Source organism: Gossypium hirsutum, chromosome A11 (assembly GCF_007990345.1).
Source record: "Gossypium hirsutum isolate 1008001.06 chromosome A11, Gossypium_hirsutum_v2.1, whole genome shotgun sequence".
Taxonomy (NCBI): Eukaryota; Viridiplantae; Streptophyta; class Magnoliopsida; order Malvales; family Malvaceae; genus Gossypium; species Gossypium hirsutum.
The window spans coordinates 112,061,732-112,080,401 of record NC_053434.1 but is presented as its reverse complement, the minus strand read 5'-3'; the positions used below and the strand labels follow the sequence as shown (position 1 = coordinate 112,080,401).

At 33.0% G+C, this 18,670-nt stretch overlaps 4 protein-coding genes across 5 annotated transcripts; all 4 read right to left on the bottom strand.

The window, feature by feature from the left end:
- LOC107955661 (protein SRC2) lies at positions 1-1,385 on the bottom strand. The gene is made up of 2 exons (XM_041079870.1): positions 364-1,385; positions 1-230 (listed from the first exon to the last, which is right to left on the bottom strand). The coding sequence occupies exon 1, from the start codon at positions 1,246-1,248 to the stop codon at positions 400-402; it is 849 nt and encodes a 282-aa protein (XP_040935804.1). The 5' UTR covers positions 1,249-1,385; the 3' UTR covers positions 1-230; positions 364-399.
- A 1,856-nt stretch (positions 1,386-3,241) lies between these two features.
- On the bottom strand, positions 3,242-9,877 carry LOC107887632 (acyl-CoA-binding domain-containing protein 4). The gene is made up of 18 exons (XM_016811880.2): positions 9,552-9,877; positions 9,155-9,225; positions 8,660-8,723; positions 8,484-8,552; positions 7,997-8,191; positions 7,832-7,909; positions 7,483-7,593; positions 7,232-7,298; positions 7,071-7,132; positions 6,613-6,752; positions 5,828-5,954; positions 5,635-5,749; positions 5,332-5,420; positions 4,986-5,069; positions 4,720-4,908; positions 4,224-4,379; positions 4,037-4,096; positions 3,242-3,802 (listed from the first exon to the last, which is right to left on the bottom strand). The coding sequence occupies exons 1-18, from the start codon at positions 9,714-9,716 to the stop codon at positions 3,617-3,619; spliced, it is 2,028 nt and encodes a 675-aa protein (XP_016667369.1). The 5' UTR covers positions 9,717-9,877; the 3' UTR covers positions 3,242-3,616.
- A 1,347-nt stretch (positions 9,878-11,224) lies between these two features.
- LOC107887623 (psbP domain-containing protein 7, chloroplastic) lies at positions 11,225-13,185 on the bottom strand. The gene is made up of 3 exons (XM_016811869.2): positions 12,657-13,185; positions 12,326-12,545; positions 11,225-11,586 (listed from the first exon to the last, which is right to left on the bottom strand). Exons 1-3 carry the CDS (start codon positions 12,961-12,963, stop codon positions 11,280-11,282), a joined length of 834 nt encoding a protein of 277 aa, XP_016667358.1. The 5' UTR covers positions 12,964-13,185; the 3' UTR covers positions 11,225-11,279.
- Positions 13,186-14,854: 1,669 nt separating this feature from the next.
- On the bottom strand, positions 14,855-18,180 carry LOC107887612 (zinc finger protein GAI-ASSOCIATED FACTOR 1). 2 transcript variants are annotated; one of them, XM_016811865.2, is made up of 4 exons: positions 17,621-18,180; positions 16,502-16,898; positions 15,545-16,038; positions 14,855-15,361 (listed from the first exon to the last, which is right to left on the bottom strand). In XM_016811865.2, exons 1-4 carry the CDS (start codon positions 17,793-17,795, stop codon positions 15,075-15,077), a joined length of 1,353 nt encoding a protein of 450 aa, XP_016667354.1. In that variant the 5' UTR covers positions 17,796-18,180; the 3' UTR covers positions 14,855-15,074. The 2 variants fall into 2 exon arrangements, with proteins under 2 accessions (XP_016667354.1, XP_016667350.1); XM_016811861.2 differs by having other exon boundaries at positions 14,855-16,038; positions 17,621-18,174.
- Between the last annotated feature and the right edge of the window lie 490 nt (positions 18,181-18,670).

Below are 18,670 nucleotides of genomic sequence, written 5' to 3'. Positions count from 1 at the left end.
TTTCAGTTAATTTTTATAAATATGAATAAATTTACATAAAATTTTAAACTCTGTTTAGGATCGGGAGATTAGCACCTCCCCCCCCCCCAACGCATTTGTTAGAGATAAAAGATTAAAAGCAACAATCTTCATTCGATCTACCTTCAAAGGATCCTTTCAACTTCAGTATTATTTTGCGATACCTTCGATGATCTTTTCGTACATTAAAGAACAAGTTCATCCTCCACCAACTAAAAAACAAAATCATTACACAAACAACATTTCAATTAGCAAACAACAAAAATAAAAAAAAAAGCATTGATTTATTTTTCAACATTTACAATCTCAACAATCTAAAAAGGAAAAAAAGAAGAAGAAACCCACAGCAAATGAACAATAAAAACCATAAAAAAACGGTGATTAGTAATCATAATCAAGCCCGTCTTCAACACCAGCCTCGTAAGCATCATCAACCATATCACCGATCAACATTCCTCCCAATAATCCACCAGCTAATCCCAATCCTAACCCTGCCCCAATTCCTCCTTTCTTTGACTTCTGCGGTTGCTGCACTTGTGAGTAACCGTATCCACCCTGAGGGGGTGGATATCCTTGGTACCCATATCCCGGAACCGGACCCTGTTGGTACCCGTACGGCGGATATCCACCAGGTGGAGGGTAAGGATAACCTGTCATCCCTTGTGGAGGCGGCGGATACGTTCCTTTAGGATGCCCTGAGCTCGGCCCTGGATAACCAGTCGGCGGCGGTGGATAAGCCATAACCGGCTTACCCCCATGTTTGTACGATCCAGCCCCTGGAAACGGAGGCGGTGGAAGAGCAGGCATGCTAAACTTCTCTCCAAATCTGTAAGCGAAATTAAATACACCTTTGGTTTTTCCATTAGCCAACATAACACTAAAACTTACATGCTGGTGATCCACTTTCCCGTTCCCATTCTCTTGATCAAGTAATTCCCTGATAGGGACCTGAACCGACCCGATTTCTTTATCCCCAAACACGCGGTTGGATTTCAAACGGAAGACGAGGTTGTGATGGTTCTGATGGGCGGCGGTTTCATCGATGGTGAACTTCATGGTGCAATTCCAGTTGGGGTTAGAACCGCTCTCCTTGTGGACCGGAGTTTTTTGAGCCGTGCGGTGATCGCCGTTGATAGAAACTACGACGTATACGTCCATCTTGGTGAAAAGATTGACGTCTTTGATATCTTTAGCAGAAATAACACGCAGTTCTAAAGGTCGTAACTCCATGTTTAGAAAGATTGAAAGAAAGGGGTGATGAAAATTGGCGTATTAAATTGAAAATGAAAGAGAGAAAGGTGAAAATGGAGAAGGATAAATATAGGAAGGAGAGTTTAATGGATGTCAAGGGAAAACAGAAAAAGGGCATAAATAAGGAGGGGAGGGTGATTAAAAACCGACTCAAAAGGGTGATTTTTAGCGCTACAGCTTTCGGGGGAAACTACATTATACATTCGCCACGTGTACTACATAACTTCTTTATTCATTTAGGCTAGACCTGAAAATTTTTAAAATTTTGTTTAAATTCAACTCAAATAAAAATTTCATAATTTGAGCTTAGCTCGGCTAGCATTAAAATTTTATATTATTTTTTATATAAAAATAAATTTAAAAATATAATACATTAAATATATTAAAATTATTAAAATAAATATTTTTCAACATATAGAAAAAAATAAAAAATATATATTTAAATTACACTAAAATAAATTTAATTTAACAAAAAATATCTCTAAAATATTAGCAAAATTAATAATAGAATAAGAGTTATACAATATTCAACCAACAACAATAAAATAGTAGTAATATAATAGTAAAATGGTAGCAAAATAATAATAATAAAGTAAAAAAATAGTAGCAAATTTTTTTTTACATATTTGGATTAGGCTTGGGCCGAAAGAAGTTTACCCGAGATCTAACTCATTTAGAAAACGGACATTAATTTTTTATCTAAGTTTATTTTTTGAGTCTATATTTTTATCCAAGTCCTAACTTTTTGAACGAAACTTCGAACTGAGCCTTCGAGTAAGGTTTTTCTTAATAAATTCACTATTCAATTTTGTGTAAATAAAATTCTTTAAATATGACCTAAAACATTTTAAAAATATGTTAAAATGTTAAAAAGAGAAAAATAATTCTCTTATAAATCTGTTGACACTACCTATCATGTTTCTTAATGTTAAACCCAAATTGATATTTAAATTGATGAATAGACAAATACAAGATTTGATTAATATAATATTTATATTTTAAGGAATTAATTAAAATATTTTAAAATACTGTTATTAATTTAAAATTTAGACGATACTTGTGAATTAATCTCATTTTTCTAACTCTTGAATCGTTTAATTTTCTTATTATTATTTTTTAAAGTTATAGAGTAACAACTTCATTAATTCTTCATTTAGCTTTTACTTCCAACTTTTATGAACAAGAGTACACTAAAAGTATAATTATAATATTGAGATTGTTGGGAATTTATTTGCTTGTATTCATTTTAGTAGATTTAAAATCTAAACTACATTTACATGATCTATTAAATTTGAAGAGCGGAGAGTAATTTCGTTTTGCGAGTAACGTGTATTAGACGTGTATTTAGAAGGGTAACATACTTCGATGAGAAGATAGAAGCAATCTGTTTCTACTTAACTTTAGGCTTAACGATTAAGGCACTCATCAATGACGTCATAAATAAAGTTATTTGTAAATTTAAACGGAATAATTTCTTAAAATTGAATTGAAATAATTTAATTTATTTCATTATTCAGTCCGTTTTAGATTTTAAATATCTAAACTAAATAAAAACTCAATCCAATCACTATCCATAGTTAATCCGATATTTAAATACGTGCCCAATTATCCATATACAAACCATGTAACCAGCCCAAATATAAAACCAATTATATTACCCAAATAGAATTAAATTAATTAAATCTAAATAAAAAATTAAATCACTAAACATAAAATAGTCAAATTAATTAATTTTAATAAATAACCTAACTCAATTAAAGTACCCAATTAATTATCCAACTATAAAATAATCCAACCCCATTAATTAATTAATTTAATCCAAGATCAAATTTCCACAAATTCATTGCGATACAAACAGTATTTCTTACTTTTTAAATAATTAAATCTTTAAAAAAACTAAAAATCAGAACCGAGGCTCGACCGACCAAATGCACACCCCTATCAACAAATCAAATATAGTAACACATAAAAATATCAATTACCAACCATCATAGTTTTTTTTTTCTGAAATTCAATATTACATAAAAAGAACCATCCTCGCAAAGTTTGTCCGCAAACCTATATTCACTCAACCAACGTATACTTTAAATACAAATTCTGATACAACCCTCGACTAAAAGAAAAAGTATTGCATCCACAGCAATATGTGAAAACTATATATAAAACTGAAACTAGAATCTATGAAGACATGTATTCATGCAAAAAAACCCCAATGGGTCATTTGGGCAAAACTAGATATCTTATTCCCATCATAGAAAGAACTTTGATTAACTAGAAAAATGTATGTATTTCACCTAAAATTTGATCAATTTGAATAAATGTAGAAATCACTGTTTAATTCGGCTTTTCAGGCATCGTCAGCGTTTTGTGGAGGGCTTCCTGCAAGCCAACCCCATACACCACCTGACCCTTGCCTTTGCTTTGCATTCAAGGAAGCTTGTTCGGATGCAGCTTTTTGTCGTTGCAGGAGTTCGAGTTCCTTTTGTAGTGTTTCCATAGTCTGAAGCTTCTGTCGCAGCTCGGCAACATCAACCTGAGTAATATAAGACAATTAGTGGCTTTTATCCTACAACGACCAAAGGTCAGTGCTTTGGAGGCATACTAGTGGTCGTATGAAGAAAATAAATTCATACTATCATCAAGGTTGGGCAAATGCGCCATGATTTACTTGTGAAACTTAACTGCTTTTAAGTTCTCATTTTAAAGCACCAGACAAAAGTATACCGTAAGCATTGGCATTGTTCTCTGGATTTAAATGTTTATATACCTCTAATTTGAAACATCTCGACTGCTCGGCAGCAAGTTGACCACGTATGGATTGGAGTTCCTAAAATGCAAAATGGAATTTAGTGAGAGAAAATTGTCTTTAAGCTAATATACATCACTGTCTCCAAACTTACAAAAGAAACAGTGAAAGAACTACATGACCAGCCATCACACACATCAAAAACTACCTTGTACAGATCCGTGTTTCGAGTCTCAGCTTGGGTTAGTTCTTCCCTCAGCTGGAGAGACTGCAATTTCTCCTTGTTGAGTGATGATTCTAGTTCTTCCTTCTCCGCCTTTAGTGTTGCTATAATGAGCTCACTAGTCTCCTCACCTTTGGATTTCTGCATATACTCTAAACTTTAAGTGGAGAAGATAAATTGACAACACAGTAAATATGATCTGAACACCTTTAAACTTCAATACTTCTTACTTCTTAAATTATAAATGGTCAAAAAAGTTAGTATGTAGAATAAAAGAGTATATAAATTGTAAATAAACCAGCTATTTGCTATAAGTTTGTAACGTAAGGACATGATAGAAGTTCTATCGAAGAAAAAAGAAAATTTCGGATGTTGCTTATGAATGTTATGAAGTATATTAGATCCACTATATCAGATATGTAAAGGCATTCGAGATATATGTGAAATTGAGTGTCAAATACACTATCAAAATATCACATACCATGCGCTCCGAGTCATTGTTATCCACAACAATTTCTCGTATTTTTCCTTCTTGACCAACTTCAAAGTCAGATTCCAAATCTCTGGTAGGATTTGTGGCATTTCGCACAGCAGAAACACTATCAGGAGCAGGGGCTTCCATTATCTTTGATTGCAAAGTCGACTTGTGACTTGGCTTGAGAACATTAACCTGACAACAAAAAAGAAAACATGATCAAATAGAATAAAAATGACCAAGTTGTGCATAAAGTGCCTAAATTGTTCTACCTCATTGTTGTAACGCCCATTATATCCTCCAAAAGATACAAGTATATCTTCACCAGAAATGGAGCCCACAACCAGACTTAAGCCCTACAATAAGAGACAATTAGAAAGCAATTTTGCAATTCCAATCATTGAAACCAGATGTTTAAAGATTAATATCATTTAATGTTACCACATGCACTACATACAGCAAAATAAATGGAAAAAAGAGGAACTTTCGTCCTTGACTTCATAAAATATTACATCCTTATTGCAGAGAAGCAATATACAGATGATGAAAAGTTCCAGCAGAGATTTACCACATGTGTAGCATTTTACAGGCTACAAGCATTTGTAAAATATAAAATACCTCACTAGCAAGAGGAACACGTCCTTCAACTGATGTGACAACTGACCAAACAAGGGTTGACATGTTAAGGACAACAGTTTCTGATGCACCTGCAAGATGAGAATTGGACAAACAATGAAGAATGAGGAGCAGAAATTAAAAAAGCTTTACCATGCAATCAACAAATCTAACTAAGCTTTTTCTTATCTTCACATGAGACAGAGACACTTGACAGTTTAATAATGCTAAAACTAAATATGTACTGGAAATGTCATCTAAAGAACAGTTATAATCTTCTATTTCATTTTCAAGTGAGACATTTACCGCTTTTATTGTCTCCACCGCCGACAATAAACCAGTTCTCCCCAACGGTCACACCTGCATGACCAGCCCTGGGAGATGGTATCTCACCTTGTTGTGTGGGCCTTGACCATTCCATCTACAAATCCAAATACATAAAAGATAAATATACAAATTTCTCAATCACAAGCAAAACAGTGAAGAGTACTTGTCTTACAGCTTGCAAATCTAGGACATGCAAATCATTGAAGCATGTTGCATGTGAACCCCCACCAAAAATAAGAAGGTACCGCTCTGCATGTACCGCAGCAGCATGATCAGATCGAGGTGATGGAGGTACCCCCCTGCATGACAATGAAGATAAACAAATATTACTAGTTATTAAGTAATATAAATTTCAAAATGACACTCTTCCAATCTATAAATGATGGCGTATAAAAGACAACCCAAAGTAAAAATGCAATATAAGGATTATATCATGTGGGATTTAACTTCATAAAGGTACACAGCTCACTTGAAAACAGGTTAGATTTATACTGATATTATAGAAACTAAGCTCAACTCTAATGCTAGAACAGTAGAACTCAAGCAAGTACAATAATTTTGGATGACAACTTCAAATCAGTTTCATAGAACTTTTTTTTATTTGAAATTTAAATATTAAGTTCTTAACTGAAATGAAATAGACCTGATTACAAATGATCACAAGGTAATATCATGAACCAAATTAAGATTCAGACATCAGATTCTTAGACAGTATGATAAGTGAACCTTAATCGGGTCAAAATTAAGTGGATCAGGCCGATTGTGCTGTGCAATGAAACCCCTAATTCAAAGCCAGCTTTTGAGATTTGGAAAGCAGCAAATGTCAGTTCTATTACAATCTCAATGCTAAAGGCTATATAAGGACCATTTGCACATCTTTAACAAAAGAATTCAGACATCCAAAAAGAGGTGTGAGGGGATAGTGCATGAGTAAAATTGCCAAAAAAATAATCTTACACAGCATCAAAATCATCCCAGGTCATGGTTTCTAGGTCAAGTATATGTAGATCATTCAAAAGTGTTCGCTTTGCATCCTGTCCACCAAATATAACTAAGGTTGATCCAACAAGGGTCACAGATTGACCTCCACGAGAGACCTGCAAGGAAAATCAGACACATATTGGGAAAGAAAAATTTGCAAAAAATAAGGACACTACCACAAGTTTATATAAAGCACACATATGCAATCAGCAATTTTGCTTCACAAGTTCTATTTACAGCCTTTGTTCAACGGTACTGATATGCTGATAAAATTTCAGCAAAGCACCGACCAGCAATCAACACTGCTAAGCATTTGGATTTCAGTTTTTTAGATATCATATTCAACCAAGCAAGAAAGGCTAATCCCACCAGCCACTAGCTGCAACTAGCAGGAACCCCCTAAAAGAAGGGTAGTTAAGAGAAAGAACAGATACCGGTGCTTTGCCATAAGTCTTCAATATTGACCAAGTACCAGTTTGCAGATCAAATGCCTTAACTGCCATAAAAATACAGAACAATAGAATAAGACATCAAAAGAAACAAGAAAGAATAGTGGAATCCTCAAATTGTAGATACAAGGGGCAGAAACAAGTACTCTGGATGGTTTCAGAAGGATCCTTTGTGTGGCCAGCAATTGACAGAAGCTTGTTCTCCCAAGGGATCTATGAGGAAAAATAGATGGGATATATATATAGAGAGAGAGAGAAGGTTAAATGATTATAACTGCAGAAGGATAAGCAGCAAGAATACAAGAACTTTAAGCAAACAGATTCTAAAGAAATGTACACTTTATCATTAGAGAACTTTGGTTTTGAGAAATCAAAGGAAACTCGGTTTTCTACTAACCAATGAATGACCAGCACATGGGGCTATATTTACTGGAGAAGGTGATTCCTCTGACTTAGATTCAATACTAGCTTCAACTTTTGACCAAGTCCAACTTCTCAAATCTAGAACCTGTACCAATCCTCATATCAGGGGGAAACCTATCATGTATGGTTCTATTGATATGCGACTATGCTATTATATTAGAATTACCAGCAATGGCCTGGAAAGTGAGAATTACGATTTAGTAATATTTCATTCCAGGTCCAAAACCAAAAATAAACAGAATTATTAGGAATTTAGGATATTACAAAAATAATTAATGGCATGAAGCATGTCTATTGCATGTTGAAGCAGATGATTTACTTACATTAAGGTCACTTAGGTAACGACCATTGTGGTTTCCACCATATATATACATCTTGTCTTGAACAACTGCAGCTCCATGCTAACAAATAAGAGTGAAATTTTGTTGATAAGGAAAAAAGGCAAGAAGAAAAAAGGACTGAATTTTAAATGACAAAGATGCCAATACCTCATATCGGGCTTTAGGGCGTTGACCCTTTATTGGAGGCGAAACCCATTGATCATACACAACAACCGGACCGAGACCTTCTAATACAATATCTTTGTCCTGAGCTTCCATCAGGCTTCCATTTTCAGCAGAAATGGTCTTTGTCTTAGCAAAAGAATTCCCATTCTCAATAATAGGCTCACCATTCGAATTATGCTATGAACATGCCAACAAGTTGACAAGGTAAAAGTGAGTACAGGAAACAATAAGCCTAAATGCAAGCACCTGCCAAAAGCAACTTGGCTTCTCTCATTCCAATTTTAAGTAGAGATGGACATAACAATAATGTAGATGCCAAGTGCCAACTTCTTCAAAAGTTGAGAACAAGCTCAAAAACAGAGTTAGATGCCATTGGATTGGTAATCAACCAACCCAAACAGTGAAATTAATAAAACATGGGAACTGTAAAATCACATAACCAAAACTGAGAAAATAACAGCTTACTTACATTCATTTGTACGTCCCTAACAGACTCAACAGAGTTAGATGTCCTTGAATACCATCCTGGATCTTCTTCCTGAACAAGAAATCAAAGAACAAGGAGTAAAATAGAATCCAATAATATCAAGCTGAATGGACTCCTATAAATATACAACTAAACCAGAAAGTGTTATTGGCTCATACCTCCAATATTTTCACAAAAAGACGCATAGCTTCTGCAGAAAACATGTTTCCAAGCTGCTGCCAGCTGTATAAATGATAAAAAGCATCTAAATCCCTTGTTACATATACATGAAAAGCATGCACACATGGCCAACAGAAAGTTGGACCAATCTAGACTAGATAATATAAACTAACAAAACTTTTTCCACAAGAATTGAGCACTATGAACTATGAGAACAGTGCAGTAATGTCAAATATATTATGACAACTAAAAAATCCAAGTGACATGTCTAATTGACGCCACTTTGTGGCCTACCCTTTCAGATCTCAATGAATTAACATTATTATCATCAATGTTGTTTTTAAGCAAATAGATCACAACAATACCACTCTAAGCATACCAAAGCAAACTATAATAGCCGAAATGCAAATACATATAAGAAATTATCCCAGTTAGAATGCAAACAACAAGAAGCACCAGAAAGGTAGCACACAGCAGCAAATGAGCTTGCGGACCTTTTCCATTTCCTTTGCTCTACAGGACTCCATGGACTCGGTTTCGGAACATTACAAGGACCTACAGTAGCCTGTAAATCACATAATAATGCGGAAAGTTAGTATCGTAATGAAACACGAGGTTCCTAATTCAAATGATAAATTAAAGTACATATTCGAAATCATTCGAGAGAGCAAAATTCGAATTGCCATAAAATCAGTGTAAATCCAGATCTACCTAAATTACACTTCAAAATTCCAGAACAACAACATACAAAACATAAAAAATAATCAATCTAACATGCGAAATCCTCAGCTGAAATAAGATAGACGGGACATTGTTAGAAATTAGGCAAGATCCGATAAAAAAAAGAACAAAGATGAAGAGAGGAATCAGGAATGAGAACGGTGAAATGACCTGCTGGTATAAGGCATAGAGGATCAAAGCAACTTCGTTGGAGAACTTGGAGGCGACGTCTTTGTTGGCAGAATTGGGAGATCCGCCGAATCCAGCGTAAGAAGCGGCGGCGTAAAAGCGGTCGGGGTAGGCGAGGCCAGTGTTTGTCCTCGCCATCGTCGCCATTTGTGATCTTTTGTTGTTAGTTTTGCAGGTAATTTAGATTTGATCTGAGAGATCAGATTTCTGAGTGAGGAGGAGGTGTCGTAAAGGATGTATTTTTTGGCAGTTGGCCTGTTGTGTTTGGAAAATTGGATCTCACTCTTGACTCTTTTCAAGTCTTGTCATTAAATGAAATGTTTAAATCTCATGAATTTTGTTAAATCTGAAAGCTCAATTTAACAACGTGTCTAAGTTATATTAGTTCATTTGATACTCTAACCCAGTTTTCATTGTTAATTTATAAAAAATGTAATGGTATAAATTTAATTAAATAAATTTAAAATTAAATTTTAATTTTAATTACTATAATAAATTATATGAAATTCAGAATAATTTAAGATATGATAAAAAATGTAAAATAATTAAAATATATGGTAGCGTGAAATGTTATATATCCGTGACACAAATATCAAACTTATTAAAATCACGTAAAACAAACTATTAAAGTGTAAAAATTTATTTAAATTGTCAATTGAGTCTTAGCTCGATTGGCATGAACATTCTTCTTTTAAATTTAATTATAAAATAAATTAAGTAAAAGATTTTATATTATAAAGTCGTCGGACAAAATTGAATTTAAGTCTCAATGTAAAATATTTTAGACTCGATCATTATTCAATTAGAGGCATACACTAATTTCACTTAGAATTGTTCATGGGTAGGATTCTAACAAAATTTTAGGCTTGATTGACATGTTAGGGCCCGACTCGACTCGAAAAATGAGTCTTTTGTTCAAGTTTGACCTGAACAAAAATGCTAAAACTTAGACTTAGCCCAATCCACCTGTATTAAAAAAATTATATAAAAAATTTTAAAAATATAATACATCAAAAACACAAAAAATATTAAATTAAATGTTTCCCAATAAATATTGTTATTTTTCTCTAGTAATTACATTAAGTTTTGATTAGATTTAAAATTAAGTTAGGTGAGATCTCTAAATGAAAAGTAAACTCTTTTACCATTGTTCTCTCCATCTTTAAGATTCAAATCTAAGACTTTGCTTAAGAGATTTCAAGTTTCTTATCATTTAACTCGACAAATATTGATTTGTTTAAAATTTATTGTGTCCAAGTTACATGTATATAACCAATTGCATACGACGTTGATATCAAAAAACCTTAAAAAACTTCAAAAGCTAATCTGAACGGCGACAGGCAAGGTTCTTGACCCCTGCAACAATTTTTTTCAATTTAGTCTTCCTATAAACAAATAAACTATAAAATAATATATAGTGAAGTTGCATTTTGATTCTCCATAATAAAAAATTTATAATTCAATCCTCCTATAAATAAAAAATTATAAATTAATATATAGTAAAATTCACTTTACCCCCTAAAAGTGAAAAATTTTTTGTTTAGCCCCTTCAAAAATGATGAAATTATAAATTAATATACAATTAACTTATATTTTGATCTATGAAAAAATATAATTAAATTTCAGCCCTACTAAATTTTTGTTTTTTTTTTTTATTCATCCTTGAAAAACTTTGTTAGGAGGACATACAAGCTAAATTGAAACTCCATGTCAAGAGGTGAGATTAAAGGAGTTAGCAATTCTATAAAATGCCGACTTCAACTCCGGCCATGCCGATTCCGCCGCTTGTGCATTTAGGGTGAATAGCCTACCTCCACGAGCACAACAAACGGCAACGTTATGCCGCTTGAATGATGGACTTTCAACCTTGAATTCTAGCTCATAATACTTCACATTCATCTTAGGATCTTCTCTCATTGTTGATTCTATCAACGTTCCTTTCACATCAGAGCGTTGCCCAGTTATCGTTTTAACCACCGCTTCACCCACCTCTTTCGGCCCTCCAAATGTTTCAATTCTATGAAACAAAGAAGAAAAGCAAGATGTAAATTGTAGTAAATCTGTTAGAGGGTCACATTCACTTGGAATGGTCTTGGATGAAATCTAAAAATTTAATTGAAATAATTAGCAAGTCCTCTACCTGCCCAATTCAGACTCAGTCTAATCTAATTTAGTTATAAAAAAGTTAATAATACAATCTTAAAATGATTTGAAATAAAAATGATATCAAAACCCAAAAATATCAAAAGATTTGAACTCAAAATAATAAAGAAAATATCTAAATTTGAAAGGACCCAACTTGAAAATGCAATTTGCCAACTTGAATGACCCGAATTCAAATAAACCCAAACTTAAAATAACGCAAATCAAAATGACCCAAACCCAAAATAATCAAATTTGGAATAAATCAAATCGAAAATAATCAAATCTGAAATGACACAACTCGAAAAATTTAAATGACAGACTTAAATAACATGAATCCAAATTAACACGAACTCCAAATGATTCAAACTAAAATCACCTAAACCAGAATGGTCAAATTTAAAATGACAAAACTTGAAATAACCCAACCTAAATAACTTGATTAAATAATCCAAATCCAAAATAACTCAAAATTTTCAAAACTGAAATCAATTTAAACCCATATTCGCCCAATCTAAAACAAACCCAACCTAGCATTCCAATTTAAAACAAAGCCAACCTAGCTAATTGGTAGGTATGCATTAATATAGAAGTGATATTATAGTAGTACTCACGAGAAGTCTAGGGGAACTGGTGAAACAATGACACTAACATTCAGCTCCCCGCTTGAACCAGGCGGACCATATGCAACGATTGGTTCGTTCACATTCTTCCTGGGACGGTTACCGGATTTCGGACTATTGGTAGGCAGTGGATCAAGTGATCTCTCTAATCTCTCAGCTGCTCTATATAGCAACCTTTGATCACCAACCCAACTCGCCGGATATATGAACTCTGCATTTCAAAAATCTCAACACAAAAACAACATCCAAGTTAACGAATTAATCCCACGAATGAAATCGAAGTTACTTGAGGAACAAGTCAGGTTATGTAGAACTTACTAACCAAATCCTTCATTGTTTTCAATCCGACGACTGTATCCTTCTATTGGATAAAGCACGTCCAGCTTCAAACTCCGACCACTCTCAGGTACCAACCCCAGGAGGAAACTTGTTAAGCCACCAAAATTTGCACCAACAGCTACAAGGGAAGCTGAACCGACTCCGGCAAGCAAGCGCCGCCTGAATGTGGTGGCTAGCGGTGCGAATTCCTCCGCCGGGGACTTTCCTTGCCTATTGTTGGATGATTGTGTCATGTAAACTTTGTTTCGGGAGACGTATTTACAAGCATGAAAATACTGCTGCAATGCCATTTTGCACTTTTGAGGGTCCAATTGGGATGCATACAATACAAAGTATTAAATATTAATGTCTGAATCGTTTAGATTGAGTAATTAAATGGGATTTTTACTGTTTTCTTAATGCAAATCATGCATCAAATGTTGGGTTCTGTTTTTCCCAAGCAAATGTTGATAATGCTTATCTAGTTTTTGTGGTTATCGTTTTATTTGGTTTGTTTAGTTGTTCATAGCCACAAAATCTACAATAAGGCCACTGTTATTTATTTATTTATTTAAATTTGGGCCTAGTTTGATCCTTTTTACTTTTAGGTTTAATATTTTGATATTTGGGCTTGATGGGTACTAAACAGGCATGCTTGGTTCCTCTTTTGCTTGCTCGTGCACTTGAAAAAAGGGTTAAAAAGTTGTAGCAATGATTATAAAGGCAAAACGTAAAAAGAAGTTTTTATCTTTTTTCTTTTGGGCCGATATCTAAGGGAAAGGTAATGCAAATCATGCATGAAAATGATGGATTTTTAACTCTTCAGATCTGCCGCTTGCATGCAGTAATTAATTAAACTTTACGCTCATATAAGTTAATTAATTTTTTAAAAAAGTGGCCTTACATAATTTACATTTCACTTTAAAAAGGAGATTTTCTGAGTTCAAAACTTTGAAGACAACTTTTACATTGCACTTTTAAAAGAAAATCTTCGAGTTCAAAACTTTAAAGATGACATTGTTAGGAAGAATAATCAACTTTAAAAAAATAATTTCTATGAGCTGGACTTGAAAGATGCTTTGGTTCTAAAAAAAAAATATTATGTTTACTTAATACACTCTCAATTAAAGGAATTCTTGATAAAAAAATGACATATTATCAAATTTAGCCTTCAATATTTATATATATTTTTATCAATTTGGCCTTATTCCTTTTTTGAACTAAATTTGACATTTTACCTTTTAAAAAGATTCAAATAGATTTTTTTAATAGAAATGCTGATTAAAACATTAATTTTTTAGCGATGTTGATGTGGTAACCTGCGTGGCAGTTCACTTATACTTCATGCTAAAATGACACTCTTTGTCTTATATGCCATGTCACCACATAATCTAAAATTTATCAAATATTCAAAATTTAAAAAATTCAAAAAGCATATAAAAAGTTAATTAAAAATTTTAAAAAATAACATGGAGAACATGTGGATTGTCATGTAGGTTGTCATGTTTAAAAAGTTAATGTTTCAGTCAGAGTTTCTGTTAAAAGGCCAACCATTTGACTCTTTTTGAAATGTTGATGGTTAAATTTGATCCTTTTTAAAAGGTTGAGGGTCAAATTTAGCTAAAAAAGTATAAGGGCTAAATTGAAAAAAAAATTAACCAAAAGGCTAAATTTGACATTATGCTTAAAATTTTGTGATATTCATGAATCAAATCTGGGTTTATGTATGATATTAATTAACTGTATACATAGTTTGTTAAATACGGTCTTACTCAAAATATTACCTCAAAATTTATTCAAGTTAATCCATATTTATAAATGACTAACTCGAACTCATTTAAACTCGTACATAATATTTTTTTAATTTTTAAAATATATTATTTTTACTTAATATTTAGTGATTTTATATATAAATATTTCTTTTATAACCATTATATATTTTCTATTTTATTAAAATTTCTGATCGTATGGTATATTGAATCTTTATACCATATATATTACATACTACATAAAAAACAACAAATTATAAATTAAAAAATGGGTGAGATAAAACTAAGATCAACCTTTAAATATTGAAAACCGCACTCAGCTAATATTATTTGAAGTGAACTTAATTTTTTTTCTAAGCTAATTCTTAAACTTAATATTTTTTTCAAAACCCTTCACTGTTTGCATTATTAGTGCATAAATATGAATATATAATTAGGCCTAAATTGCTTGAATTTTATTTAAAGTGCTCAATAATCTTGCTCTTTAGCAAGAACATTTAGATTTATCTTAATATACTTCAAAAGAAAGAGTGAAAAAAGAAGAAGAGAAAAATGATGAAAGAAGTTACAGGCAAAGGAGAGTTCTAATTGGAGATATAGCTAAGCTAGCTACTTTTATTTTTATTTTTATTTTTATTTTTTTAAATTTTTTTTTAAACTTTCCACATTGGTTTCTCCAACACTGCATGTTGTTGAAAATGGCTCAAGCCTTGCAGTCTAGCTTGCCCAATTCCTCCAAACTGCTCCAAATCTTGCTGCGGTTGATGAGGATGATGATGATGATGATGATGCTGTTTCTCCAGTAGATTCCTTGGTCTTGATCCCCCAATCCCCAAGAAATCTACAGTCATTGTATCAGCACTGAAACCTGATAAACCAGTAGTTCTTGGGGTGCTGCTCTCTACACTCTTAAAAAACGCATTGTTTTGCTCGAAAATCCCTGAAAACATCACACCCATGTTGTTAACACTTGAGCTTTGATCAACCCCTCCATTTGCATTGAAAAAATCTGACTGGCTGGTAAAACCAGTACTATCAGCCCCTCCTAGTGTTTGTGTTTGATTATTATTGTTGTTATTTTCATGGGTTTGCATTGAAACAAACGATGGTGGCGCCATGGTACCTGTGGTGGTATAACTTTTCCCCATCAAGGGAGAGTTGAGACTACCCGTGCTAGCAGTTGCACCCATTTGAGCTGCTTTCTGTAACAATGCAGTGGCAGACATGGAGGCTGACCCAGAAAAAAGGTGGCCACCGTTTCCTTCAAATAACGTCGATGAATTCCCGTTCAGCTGCAAGCAAGAGGTCGAGGAAGGATTAGGAACAGTGGTGACTTTTGTTCCACCAAACAGGCTGCTGCTTCCGTTTGAAAACATGGTTCCCGCCGCCAAGTTTAAGGACTGCAATGAGCTTTTGGTGTCATTGCTGAACGGCTCAGATATATTGATGGCAGACGTGTTGGGGTTGTTATTGACGGGAATTGCAGAGATGAGCTGATCTGCAGCAACAACTTGGCCTTGTAAATTTGATCCCACGTTTATAAGTCCTCGGCTTGCTTTGTTGTTTTCTTCTGTTAGGGCATCACAAAAAGCCCTATGCGTTATAAAACTGTCTCTTCTGCAAAAAGGAAAAATATTGATGTGATGAGATCACTTTAAAATAAAATAACAATTCTAACGTCAAACAAAGACTTCAAAGCAAAGAGAGTCTTTGGGTATTAAGGAAATTATTTAAGCTTCATGTTCATCGACCCAAAACATAATATTATATGCTGGACTAATCTTTCTTTTTGCATGAAAAGTCTTTGAATATATAATAAACAAAAGAGTTGGTGAAGAAGCATTTGGTCATGGAGTTAAATTACATTTAGTTTTATAGGTTAGATCAAAGAGTAAATCAATTTTATTGTTAAAAATTTTAATAATTTTTCACGTGTCTAATTTGTTGTTTGATTTATCGTACAAAAATTAATTTACTCAAAGGATAAAATGTAATCCTATAACTATACTTTTACCAAAAGAGTTATATATACAAGAGTAGTTAATAGTGCATGAAACTAAGAGTTGAATATATGTAAAACCTGGAGAAAATGGTGCCACAGTCACATTTATATTCCTTTGTGCCACAGGTTTTTGAATGAGCTTTCCAATCAGATTGAACAGCGTATTTCTTGGAGCATTTATCGCATTTCCATTTTTTCTCACCATGTTTACGACAAAAGTGTTTCTTGATCCCGGTGAGATCACCTAGGGCTCGAGCTGGGTTATGGTGAACGCATGATGGTTCAGGGCAGACGTAAACCCTTTTACGGATCTCGGTGCTGGTTCTTTGCTTTAGCTTCCATGGTAGGTTATGGCCTCGTCGATGGAGTTGAAGGTTTTGGTCTCTTTGGAACCCTTTGTTGCATATTTCACACACGAATCGGTTTGTCGCCAAAAGGGTCTTTGGTGATAAAGCAATCACTTCTGCATTGGGATCTGTAACATAAAAATCCATGCAAAGTTACCATAATATCAATCAGTCACTTTTGTTTTGCCAATTCTCTCATCAAACTTCAAAAACTTCATAAATTAACGCTATCTTGTAAAAAAGCATAAGATCAAAATTAAAATTTTGATTCCATGCTAGAAGCAGTTAAAAAAACAAAAGAAAAGGAGGAAAAAAAGAAAAAGAAAAGAGAAGTGAGGGTAGGCAAACAGTTCGCTAAGCAATGATTGTGATACCCAACCAATAATTGAAACCCTTTCCCTTTCCACAGCATATACAAGAAAAAAGAAAAGCTTCAATAATTCACCATTTTTACAGATCTCCAAAAAACTATTATTATTCTCCCAAAAAAGTACTCAAAATTTCAGAAGATCTTCTTCATAACAGCCCCAGTTGAAACCAAAACCAGCTAAGAAAAAAAAACATTTCCTTTTTGGTTTTTTGATCCAAAAACATATGTAAGACATAAGCATGAAATGTCAAAAAAAAAAAATCTAAATCAAGCATGTAAAGCCAAAAAGAATAGAAAACCCCAACTAAGTTGAATTGTGTGCTATGTAGTAAAAGTAAAAACGATAACTTATGACTGAAACAAATGAAAAAACAAGCAAATCAAACAATTATTTCTCCATTTCAAGGACCTGTTAATGAAAATCTCAAAACCCCTTTTTTGTTTTAAAAAAAAGAAAAGGTTAAAGCTTTGTTTATATACCAGGAGTTCCTGGAAGGTTTCTTTTCTTCTTAGCTGGTGGAGGAGCAGTGGAGCCGCCATTACTGTTAGTTGAAAGCAAAGAGTTTGAGCCTCCATGAAAGTTTCCTACTTGTTGTTCTTGGTGATGAGTTTCTGAAGAGAAACTCCCTCCTCCATCACCTGTGATATTTGACATTGAACAGAGAGGAGAGGGGGAAGAAAAAAAAATATATATATATATAAAAGAGAGATCTTTTAATGGAAAAATACAATAACTTTTTTGTCTTTCTTCCAAATGACTCTCTTTGTTTCTTTCCTTTTCTCTTATTCCTAGTTCGTGGTGCTCATCACATAAAGAAGAAAGGGTTTTAATTATTTGTTTACATTAATGGAAGAAAAAAACAAAAGAAACACAAAGAGGAAACTTGGGATTTGGTTGCAGCTAGAGGAAGACAAAGAACCAGGAAATTCTCCTTCATTTCTGGTGGTGAAAGTGTTTTTTTTTTTCTTCTAGCTCTAGATGTAAGTGAAGAACATATATATGAACCAACCCATCCTGGCTAGACCATTATTATTAAATAATAAATATTACTACTAGGTAGTATGTATATATATATGTAAGACTTTGACTAATGCTATAAGAAAATTGCACTAGGTTTTTTTGGTATTAATATTTTGCCCTTATCCCCAAAACTTTTCATTTTTTGTGAATTTAATTTACTCTTATAAAAGCTTATCATGTTAAATATACTTCCCATATCTTAAAAACTCAAAATAGAGAAGTCGTCAAAAAGTAATAATTAGCTTAATTGTTTTTCTAGGGTAATTAGCTTAATGGGTTATTTTTCTTTAATGTTACTTACAAATTTAGATGATTTAAGTTTTTTTTTTTACTTTTATTTTGTTAATGGGTTTTGAAATTATTTTTTTTGTAATTTTGATTATAATTGGATTGAATGTATTTAAATATATATTTTTATTATGTTTAAAAATATGTATTTGCTAATTAAATGAGACTTTATTTTGAAAAGTATATATTTCTATTAATTTTGAAAAATAATTGAGAGGATA

Coding starts and splice junctions, on each gene's coding strand:
- LOC107955661 (XM_041079870.1), bottom strand. CDS start 1,248: ATGGAGTTACGACCTTTAGAACTGCGTGTTATTTCTGCTAAAGATATC.
- LOC107887632 (XM_016811880.2), bottom strand. CDS start 9,716: ATGGCGACGATGGCGAGGACAAACACTGGCCTCGCCTACCCCGACCGC. Junction 4,097..4,223: donor GAAACACGGATCTGTACAAG/GTAGTTTTTGAT, acceptor TTTGCATTTTAG/GAACTCCAATCCATACGTGG. Junction 3,803..4,036: donor CGAGATGTTTCAAATTAGAG/GTATATAAACAT, acceptor TATATTACTCAG/GTTGATGTTGCCGAGCTGCG.
- LOC107887623 (XM_016811869.2), bottom strand. CDS start 12,963: ATGGCATTGCAGCAGTATTTTCATGCTTGTAAATACGTCTCCCGAAAC. Junction 12,546..12,656: donor TGAAAACAATGAAGGATTTG/GTTAGTAAGTTC, acceptor TTTGAAATGCAG/AGTTCATATATCCGGCGAGT. Junction 11,587..12,325: donor CCAGTTCCCCTAGACTTCTC/GTGAGTACTACT, acceptor TTTGTTTCATAG/AATTGAAACATTTGGAGGGC.
- LOC107887612 (XM_016811861.2), bottom strand. CDS start 17,795: ATGTCAAATATCACAGGTGATGGAGGAGGGAGTTTCTCTTCAGAAACT. Junction 16,899..17,620: donor AAACCTTCCAGGAACTCCTG/GTATATAAACAA, acceptor TTTATGTTACAG/ATCCCAATGCAGAAGTGATT. Junction 16,039..16,501: donor TGTGGCACCATTTTCTCCAG/GTTTTACATATA, acceptor TCCTTTTTGCAG/AAGAGACAGTTTTATAACGC.